Below are 11,159 nucleotides of genomic sequence, written 5' to 3'. Positions count from 1 at the left end.
TACATCCATGTCTTCAATCAGAAAGTTTTGTACAAATTTCCATGAGGCTTTTATGCATGAATGTATGGCAAATTTATTCAAGGGTCTATCAACAACTAACCTTCCCACCAGAATCTTTTCGGATCAAGACTTTGTTGCTTCCGGAGTTGTTTTAAGCTGAAGGTCTTGCCACGATAGAGCTTCCGTTTGTGAGATGAGTGCTTCGATGTCCATTGTTCACGTTGCTGGAACCAGAGGAGAGCTGCTTTAAAGGCAACTTTGAGGGCAACAGATGGGATGAAGGATCTCCTATAAAGTGCAGCAAGGAGTGCAGAAGGGAAGAGTTAAAGAGCAGTACGATTATGCAGCTGTTGTCATTTTGAACTAGTACGATTATAATTTCTTCTTTCTTTTGTCTTCATATCTTTATGCAGCTGTTGTCGTTTGATATCCTCTCCTTGGAAGGGGTGACCCTTTTGTTTCCCGGCTTTTCCACATGTTGAGCTACAGGGCATGCTTGGTCTTTTTTGTCAATTGATGTGACGTGCAACGGTTTTCTTCTTGACTTTATTGGCACTTTTTTTGATGGTTGGGTTCTGGCACTTGATTGTGCTCATTATGTCCCTTCTGCATCGATGGCTATGAGGCGGCTCTCCCCACGTTGTGTCGTGCCATGTATTCTGTTGAATGCAAACTATTTCGTATCATATGTCCAGTTCGTGGGGGTGGAAAGCCAATCACCTCCCCCTATATAAGCTTCATCCTATCCTTCTCGTTCCCCCTTTATGACATTCGCATTCTCCTTGCATCCCAGTTTTCTCATTCTTCGTCGCTTGACTCATTCCTTCTTTGTGTCACCTTCCATGTTATCATGCTCAATGGCTTCCAAGAAGACTATTCAACCCAAGATTCTTGGGGAGTTGGACAAGCCCAAGGTCTGCACTATGAAGCAAATCTACTTTGGTTACCATTGGTGCTTAAAAGCTACCCCAAAGTTCTTGGCATTGTTGATTTCCACCTACCACATTCCAGAGATAGAAGTTTTTGAGATCCCTAGGTCCTAGGAAGGGGTCATCTATGTCGAGAGGTTTGCCTCACATGTTGTCCTCTTCCCAGTATGTTCTCCTGTGGGTTGAGGTTGCCATTTTCTTGCCCCATTCGTGACGTGTTGGACCATCTTGGATTGGCTCCCTCCTAGCTCCACCCAAACACTTGGAGGCTTTTGATGTGCCGTAGGATTCTGTTGGGGCATGCCTTATTGAAATTTGACCCAGAGCATGCTGACCTGACTGGCCGTGAATTCCTTCTAACCCAAGACCTCATTAGGTGTGAGGGGAGCCTCTATAGCTTTAGGGCAACACATGCCCTTGTTGTACTAGAATCGCACTACTGTATTGTCAAGGATTGAACCAGCAAGTTCTTCTTCATGCCAGGCAGATGATAGAAATTTTCCATTGAACAAATAAATCGCGCGGAGTTTGTAGTCAGGATCCTATAAGGGGTTGTCTCTGATGACATAGTGGTACGAACGATGGCTTCTCCTAACAAGGTTTGCCGCATCACCATCGTCAATAAGTGGGTGAAAAATCACCCAAATGTTATTCTCTCAAAAGCTCTCCTCAGGGAGGAAAACATAATGGCATATCTGCCTTCCCTTAGCCACACTATCTTTGGTGATCGCAACATCCCTATTCGATTGCCGGTCGCCCTAGCAAGGAAGCATTCCCTAGCTCTCTCCCTGTGGGCAAGGGGAAGAAACCTTGCAGGGAGAAGGCTAGGGCTGACCGTAGCCCTGATCCCTATCCTTAATTTCCCTCAGGGCAATCGTCGAAGCTAGTCAAGGTGTGTAGGCCATCACTTGTGATGTGCACCCTGCCTTTAGTTGTTTCAGTTCGTCCTCTGAATCCCTCGTGGAGGCCAAAGGGAGAGAGCCCTGCCATTCTCGTTGCGCTAGTCATGGAGCTTGTGGCTATTGTGATAAGTGTGATTTATATGATTTTTATTACTTTTTTATTTATAAAAAATATCATTTTCCTTTAATTCTATTGACTTTATTTTATATTTTTCTTTATTCTCTTAGATTTGAAGGAATGAGAAGATTTAAATAGTGCAAAAGGACAACATTTTGGTATAAAAGAAGAGACTACAGATCTAGATCGACGAGAGACAATGAGATCTGAAGAAAGCTGAGAAGATTGGGCGTGGTGCCTTGTCCCGTGGGTAGCAAAGAGATTTATCTCACCTGAAGGAGAGAAGACTTCCCCCTTGGTAGGCGAATAGTCTTTCCTCTTGGTAGATAAGGAGACCCAAGGGTGACTAGCTTGTACAATGAAAGTTGACCTTAAATGAGCAATCTAAACAACATCATGGACAACAACTAGCAAATCTGAGCAGCTTTACCACTCATCAAGTTGGTGGGAGGGGGTTTTATCATTTGGGCCAAGGAATATATCTTTATCACGGGGTGAGGAGAATATCTATATTTAGTGCGCATGTCAATCTACACCCTCATGCGCTCAACAATTCAAGCCGAAAATCACTAAATCTTCTATTTTAGATAATCCCGTTATTTTTAGAATACTTTTTTTTTTGTTTATATTTATCTTTAGAAAGTATTTTCCAGATCTTTATGATAAAATATAGCTGTAAGTTTTTTATTTTGTTTTTATCAACTTTAATAGCTATTTAATCCTGGCTTGTTGGAATTATTAGGGAGTTGGAGAGTCGGTGAGACCACCTCAATAGTTTCCATAGCAAGAGAAGAAGCTGACATTTGAGGAGATGTTCATGTGGTACATACAAAAGACGGATTGGTACATAAAAAAGACTGATTTGGCAATCCAAAACAACTCAACTTTAATATCATGCTAACCTTGAGGATCAAGTCAGTTAGCTTGCAAACATGCTTACCGAGAGGATGGTAGGGACTTTTCCAAGCAACATTGTGACCAATCCGAAAGAACATGTCAAGGCAATATCATTGAGAAGTTGGCAGATATATAAGCAGCCACAAGCAACAAATGTCGAGCAGATGAAGCTGAATATAAGTGGAGTATAAGAGGAAGGAGGTCGAGTCTGAGATGAAATAAGTGAAGCAGACCGAGGAGATAGCCAACCAAAAACCTGAGAAGACTAAGGAGAATAAATGGGCTTCAAAATCCAAAAAATCCAAGGAGTTAACATTTGAAACTCATTTTCCTTCAATTTATGATCCACCAATTCCTTTCCTGCAAAGATTTAGAAAAAATACAATTGATAATCAGTTCTCTAAATTTTTGAATATATTTAAGCAATTGCATATTAATATTCCTCTCATTGAAGCCTTAGATAAAATGCCTAAATATGCTAAATTTTTGAAAGATATATTATCAAACAAGCAGAAATTCGAAGAGCATGAGACTGTGATGCTAATCGAGGAAAGCAGTGCAATGTTACAAAAGAAGTTGCCAGCTAAGTTAAAAGATCCATGAGATTTATGATCCCTTGCACTATAGAAATATTTTCTTTTGTTAAATGGTGGGATAGATTCCCTCATATGGCTAACATGATCAATACTATTTCTAAAGAGTTTGCTCAGACTACCCCAAATCTGAAAACTCTGAAGATTTTCTTGCTATTGATCGATCAAAACTAATTTTAACAGTACCATCTAAATATTGCTGAATTATATCAAGTTCAGGTTCATTAGTTAAAACAGAAGCAGGAGGAACTTCACGCTCTAAGATCCATTCTTTGGGAAGAGTAATATTTCATTTTATAGAGCAAGGAAACACTGTATACAATCATTAAAATAGAGATACAGTGAAAGCAAATAGTAAAAGTAATCAGCACTATATACAATTATGAGTAGAGATACAGTGAACAATATGGTCTTTGATTGATCAGTATATTCAATCCCATGAATCAAGGCGGTTGTCTGTCAATTGAATATTTGTTGGATCAGTCATCAGATAGTCTTGGAGTATCTTCTGAATCATGTCCAAATGTATTACTGTAGGAGGCTTCAGAGGATGCTTTTAATTTTGAGTCAGAACTGTCTTCCTTCACCGAATGTTGGAGTAGATGAATCAAATCCTTCTTTGTAAGTCCTGTGAGAACATTTTTCTTCTTGGACTTGGAGGATTTAACAGACTATATTCTCAGATTCATCACTGAAGATGTACCCCTCTACTTCCAAAAAACTCCGTGATTTAGAAATTGTTTACAATTATTATGACTACATCGATGCCTTGTTTAGATTCATGCTATACCAAATATGTCACATTCATGGTTTTTTAACTTTGATAAAAATTTTAGAGGAAAAATTCCACTCTGGTTCAATAAATGGTGGCATCAATTTGGACTCATCCCAGATATTCTCCTAGATGAACTCCAAAAAGCCTATAAAGTTTTCATCCCACGACTCTAGGTATCACTCCCAGAGCCTCTCTTCTCTCTCACTTTCCTTCTCTTCTTCTCATCTCTAACCTCTCCAGCCGTTCTTCTGTAATCTTGTTTAAACTTGTTTATATTAATAAACTTGTTTATATTCATTAACTTGTTTATTTTCATTACTTGTTCATTTTATTTCTTGCAATCATACTGGCAGGTTCTACCGTCCTTTATTTTCTGCAATCATATTTATATTTCAGTACTGCATTCAAGCATCGGTCCGCTCTGCTGCCTCATAATACTACTCACGTTTAAATTTCCATTTTCTTTCCATTCTTCTCTCATTTGCTCTTACTTCCACTCTTTTTTGGTATCAGAGCCATCTTTTCGGCTCTTGGTGATTGATAGCTCATAATTACTTCTTCTCATTTCACCTATTTTGTTGTTCTACAAACCAAAGACTGAGCTCCTACTCTGTCTAGTTATCCCAGACTTGTCAAGAGACCTACTGTCCTGTAAGACCCATTGCTAGGTGAGCGTAGGGCAATTGGAATTTTTTCTCAATTATGTTGCTAAATTCTATCAAAACATGATAAAACAGTGCAAACCATTGTTTGATAGATTACATACTAATCCTCCTGTTTGGTCATATATTCATACCAATCTCATTAAGCAAATCAAGGCACATGTCAAAACTCTCCCAGGCCTTGGTATCCCTACTTCTGAATCATTCAAAATTGTAGAAACAGATGCCTCAGTCATCGGTTATGGTGGCATTCTGAAACAAAAAGTTTCACCAAACTCTCTTAAACAAATTGTTCATTTGCATTCTGGAGTTTGGAATCCTGCATAGCATAATTATAGCACTATTAAGAAAGAAATACTTGCTATAGTATTATGCATATCAAAATTCCAAAGTGATTTATTAAACAAAAAATTCTTATTAAGCATCGATTGCATGAGTGCTAAATTCATATTAGAACAAAATGTTCAAAATATTGCATCCAAACACATTTTCGCTAGATGGCGAGCTATTTTAAGTGTTTTTATTATGATATTGAATATATTAAAGGATCAAGAATTTTCAAAATACTTCAAACGGAAAATGCTTTAATTGTGGCAAGAAGGGACATTTTGCTAATAAATGCATCCAAAAGCCCAATAAATTCAAAAATAAGCTTAATGCGTTGAATATTAGTGTCATTGATCAAGAAGAATTATTTCAACTCCTAGAAATAAATGCTTCTTCCTCTGACATGAATGAAATCAGTTCTAGTGATTCACAATATCACTCAGACACTGGATCCTTTGATTCTCCCAATATTAAGCTTGGTTGTAATTGCACTAATTTTTGTTGTAAACCTACAGGAAAAACAATTAATGTTTTATCCAAAGGTGAAGAACAAGAAAATCTTTTATTAACTATGATTTCACAAATTCAAGATCCAGAACTTAAACAAGAATAACTTCTTAAGCTCAAGAAGACTTTGACTCACCTAGAGTTAGAACCTCCTAAACATATCTTTCCAATGAATCATTCTCGGAACTTGAATGTTCGCATCAGGAGTTGAACTTTGAACTAGCAAAGTTTTATTTCATGTGGATTTTGAAACAGTTTTGGGATTTAAAGTTGATTTTAAAACCCTGTAATAAATTCGGTAAATAATAGCAAGGGGTTTGCTTCCTTTGATCATGTCATAACAAGAGGTAGCAATATTTAAGGTCAAAGCCTTTAAAATGTTTGAATCATTCAAAGCAAGAGGTAAATCAGGAAAGCAATCAAAGTAAACTGGGCCATTGAACAAAGAAGACTGAATCTACCGAGTATGCTAGCACTATAAAAAAAGACAGAATTCCCAGCGTTGGGTATGCGCCGGCAACTGTCCAAAAAAACGCCGCTAATTAATTCTTTTGATAGAATATGTTTGTCGGGCTGGCAATCTGTGCCACCGGGTTGGGTTTGTGTTGGGTCATATATGAATCAATTTGAACAGCTAAACGGGTCACACACCCTAACTCGAACACAACACAAACTGTCTGTGGGCCAGGGAGTTGACTACACAATACACGACCCGATATATCTTGTTTAATAAATTAGTTATTGACCCTTGTTACAACACAACACAATGAGGTATGACCCATTCATTACATAGTCATGAACAAGTAATCGGGTTGCTTGAGTTATCCTGAAGGGTACAAAGGTTGACCCAGCACATTTATGCTCAATTTTAATCATATCATTCTGTATCGGGTTCACAGGTCACTTCAAAGATTGCTAACCCTTATTTTTGGCATTTCTTAGTGAAGGAAATTGTTCTATAATCTAAATGTTATGTTGATAACCCTAGATTCTATTTTCTTTCTTTTTTCTTGTAGTTTAAAGCCGACACAAATTGAACTTGCCTTGTCTGAAGTTAGCATTTTACTGAGGTGGTGGTAGTAAAGTGCATAGATTTAAGGATTTTATAGCTCTGACTTGAATTTTTAAATTTAAGAGAATTTCTGATTTCTATCCAACGAATGTGATTAATCTTTGAATTTAGTTCTACATTAGCAAATGCAAGTTTTGACTTAATTGTTGGAATTGGAAAAGATCAAGAATATTCTAGTGTCTTCCAGAATTTATCATTGGATGTAACATGAAAAGATTGTGGCAGGTTGATCATAATTTTATTTGCAATAACAATAGATGAATAACCAATAAAATAACTTATTACCTATAAAAAAAAACATTAGATGAATAACAAGCCACATTGATAGAATTATATTTGGTTGTGGATTTAGGAGAGAGATAGACTTATGAATAACTGTATGATATATTTTGATCATCTAATGCTGCCTGAGATTGATATTGTTCCAAGAATTTGTGGACCTTACAGTAGGTAAATTATGTTCTGCTAAACTGCTGTCATGATAGAATGTTTTCATCGATTTCCACACCTTGTCATGTGTATATTTTTCCTTTTAATAGATTTCTATATGTTCGACATCTTATTATGTTGCAATTAATGTTTTTTAGGATGTTTGTTTCTCTATGCCTCTTTGCCATTCCGAAGTAAAGCAAGCGACTACCGAAGATCTGGTTGAGCTCTCAGAGATTGTGAAGCACAATTTGGGCCAGGTTTATATCTCTACCTTTTATATTTGGCAGTCTGCTCTCACTTGTCTTTTCTGATTCAGGCTTGAGGTGGACCATGATATAAATGTTACCCACCATGTGGGACATCGATGATTATTGTCCCATTAAGGAGTTTATTCTAGTCCTGGAATTATCTCTTTCTGACTTATTGACCAATTGAAATAAGAAGGCTTTTGGTTAGTTTGAAAACCAAAAGGGCAACCTGACTAGTTTTAATAGAGGATAATGTGGGTGTCCATTTTGCAAAGATATTGGTTGCATCATGGTGAGCACGTATGCCATTCCCTTTGAACTTATCACATATTTGGAAGGGGCAAGTCCATCTTGTCTGCAAGGAAGTCTTGTTTATAATTAGCTGTGTGTTATGGTGTAGTTAGGGAATTTGTCTACTACTTTTGATATCATTTATTGTGCATTTATAATCATTGGACTTTCCTTTGAAATGCTATGCAGACTCGGCGCTTGAGTTCCTCGTCTGACATCGATAATAGCTCACAATCTTTGCTGGTTTTCAGTGGCAATAAGAGCGTACATGGTTTATATGATTTCTTGTTAAATTATAGGTTAGCACATTGTTAATTAAGTTTCTAAAAGATTACTATTTTAGTAACTTGATTTTTCAGATACTATATTATTAGTGTAAATGGTTTTCTTCATGTTTCTTATGTCCATTATCATGTTGCCAAATTTCACTCCTTTTTCTTATGGTTTTCTCTAGATCTTTCTTGACCTTCTTAGCTGGTATGGATGTTCCTTTATTGTGTTCACCTGTACCATTTCAGAATGCTGCTCTATCTACTCCAGAGGTATGTATAAAATATGTGAACTAGGGGTTCCTCTACCAATAATGTTCAGCATATAAATAGGTGTTATGGAAGTTCAAAACATGTTCAAACCATAATATTGGGCCATTCTCTCATCTAGATTGCCAAGTTGGCGTATCTAGTAGTTGCTTTATATCATACTTTTTGCTCTTCCCATGTCTGGTTTTGTTTCAAGCATAATTCTCCAAACCCATATTGCCATTGCAAATGCTAATTGTTGTCAAAAACCTGCATTGCTGCTTTTACTATATATTACCAGTAACTCGTTGCCAATGCGATACTACAGAAGCAGAAAGTTGTTTGACATGAATGTTCTATTACTTGCATTTATTCAGTGTACGAACATATAAATGCTATGTACACTTCTAGTCAACAAGTATATGTTAACAAAAACACAAATATATGCTGTTATTGCTCATTGCTGTGAAACCTATTATTGAAATTTATTGTTATAAAACCTTTTTTCCTTTTGGTTTGCTGGTAAAGTGCATGGAGTGGAAAAGAGCAGATCATCCTAAAGAATCCAGTGATGGAGGTGAACATGTGCTCGGTTCATCTGCTGGCCTCTGCTATAGCATTGAAATCAAGGATGCATATCTTCCACCATGGATTATATGTAGTATGTGTGCAGTAATGGGTTCTGAAGGGAGAAGCTTCGAGGCACGATATCATAAGGGTTAGATTCTCAGTTTAATTTGTTTTTTTAAATTAAGCTTTTCAAGATTAATTTTTATTTTTTTGCAAAAATTTAATAATATATAGGCTTTTCTATTTATTAAAAAAAAATGAAGAAAAAAGAGAAAACCTGGTTTAGTGCAGAACCCAGATTCAAGGTTTTAAAGAATCCGAATTCATCTGGGTTCCAACCCGGGTCATAACCCAACTAATATGGGCCAGACCTGGTCCAAGTTTGAAATTCGATTTTCGGGTTGGTCATACCCAGGTACCCGGTCCAGAACCCGAATTAACAATCCTACTCTTCTATAATTCTATTGAACCTCCCTCCCTCCCTCCCTCTAGAATTGGAATGCGATATATGACATTTACCGGTAGGGTATCTCAGAAATTCAACTAATTAAGATTTTGTGGATATTTTTGTATCATTTAAATAAGTTTTTATTATTATTTATTTTACTACCAATAAATTTATAATAGCTTTCACTACTGAAGTTATATATTCTTATCAGTGTAACAATATATACACCGGTGCATTTATCAATTACCGGTGTTTCATTGATTCATTTTCGGTATTTTGTAAATGCCGCCAATGCTATATAATTATTATCGGTGTAACACTATAAAACGCCGGAAAAGTACTTATGTACCGGCGTAAAATTAATCAATGACCGACATTTCTTCAAACGATATAAACACCGAAAAATTCAATACCTTACCAGCATAAACTCTATCAATTTTCAGCATTTTGTGAAATGCCACTGATACTAAATATTATTACCGGCGGTATATTATAAATGCCGACAAACACAGTTAATATAACGACATATACTCAATGAATTATTGGCGTTTGTTTAAACGCCACAAAAAACACATATTATTACCGGCGTAACAATATAAATGTCGGGAAACTACTAATTTCCCGGTGCATCATTACTATCTTTGCGGCGTTGTTATAAACGCCGCCAAAGCTATATATTATTACCGGCGTAAAAATTTAAATACCGGGAATCTCAATAATTTTCCAACGGAAACACTAAGCGCCGGTAAATTTATATATCTACCGGCGCATAAACAAATGCCGCACATAGAAACGCCGCCAATTTTGCTTGTTTTTGTAGTGTAGTTTCAAACTGATTGTGCCTAGCATCTGTTAAACATAAAAGAATAGAAGCATTAATACCTATTATTGTTAATGGTTTAACAGCAATTTGGATAGATCCAATATGAAGAAACTTATAACCTTTTGACAAGAATTCCTGTATGGATTTCTTAGTGAAAAAATGATATTTTTCTTGAACATTGGAAACTTCACAAGTTTGTTCAACAATTTTAACTTTGAATTCTGAATTAAAACTAAGGTTAGACTTAAAACAACTTGTTTGATAAATAGAATTGGGTTGAATACGTGGAATCGTCCATTGATTCCAGTTAACAGAAGAATCAGTTTCTTCAACTAAGAAATCTTCCTCATTAATGATATTAGGAGGTTCAATCCTAGAACTGAAGCTAATAGTTGAATTAGATCTAAACATTTTACTTATTTTGTTCTTAAACAAAATAATGCCTCACACCTCAGAAGTCTCAGGTACTCTCAAACCCTATCTCACCTTTCAAGAAACCTTAGAAAGGTTTCAAAAGAAAAAACCTAAAGAAGTTTCTACACATGATTTACAAAATGAAGTAAATATGATTAAAAAAGATATTATTGACCTCAAAACTGAGATCAATAAACTCAAAGATTCAAACTTTGCTTTGCAACAAGAGATTTTATGTGTTAAACTTGATAAACATTTTGATCATGATATCCCTTCTGACGATGAGCAGCCTTCTAATTCTGAGAAAGCTGAAGAGAAATCTTTGAAAAATGATATTGCTTTAATTCGTCATTCCATTCCCCCTAAATGGTTTTCACGAGTTAACATTATTATTGCTCATGATTTTAAATTCTCTGTTATTGCTATGATTGATTCTGGATCGGATATGAATTGAATCCAAGAAAGATTAGTACCCAGTAGATATTATGAAAAGTCTACTGAAAGATTATCAGCAGCAAACGGATCTAAGATGAAGATAAATCATGAGCTAAGTAATGCTCATGTTTGCTAGGATAATGTTTGTTTCAAAATTCCTTTTGTTTTGGTTCGAAATATGTCTGATAAAGTCATATT

General features: G+C 36.1%; 1 protein-coding gene across 1 annotated transcript; it reads left to right on the top strand.

Moving 5' to 3' along the window:
* The first annotated feature begins 1,510 nt into the window (after nucleotides 1-1,510).
* Nucleotides 1,511-8,994, top strand: LOC122291041. The gene is made up of 5 exons (XM_043098693.1): nucleotides 1,511-1,765; nucleotides 7,370-7,471; nucleotides 7,943-8,052; nucleotides 8,208-8,295; nucleotides 8,794-8,994. The coding sequence occupies exons 1-5, from the start codon at nucleotides 1,511-1,513 to the stop codon at nucleotides 8,992-8,994; spliced, it is 756 nt and encodes a 251-aa protein (XP_042954627.1).
* Nucleotides 8,995-11,159: the final 2,165 nt, after the last annotated feature.

This window comes from Carya illinoinensis, chromosome 13 (genome assembly GCF_018687715.1).
Source record: "Carya illinoinensis cultivar Pawnee chromosome 13, C.illinoinensisPawnee_v1, whole genome shotgun sequence".
NCBI classification, from domain to species: Eukaryota; Viridiplantae; Streptophyta; class Magnoliopsida; order Fagales; family Juglandaceae; genus Carya; species Carya illinoinensis.
Note: the sequence above shows the minus strand (reverse complement) of the source record. Positions and strands in the feature narration are given on the sequence as shown.

Bases quoted from the DNA above. Each gene is read 5' to 3' on its own strand.
- LOC122291041 (XM_043098693.1), top strand. From the start codon at position 1,511: ATGGCTTCTCCTAACAAGGTTTGCCGCATCACCATCGTCAATAAGTGG. The intron at 7,472-7,942 runs GTTTATATCTCT...AATGCTATGCAG, and splicing joins TGAAGCACAATTTGGGCCAG to ACTCGGCGCTTGAGTTCCTC. The intron at 8,296-8,793 runs GTATGTATAAAA...TTTGGTTTGCTG, and splicing joins CTGCTCTATCTACTCCAGAG to GTAAAGTGCATGGAGTGGAA.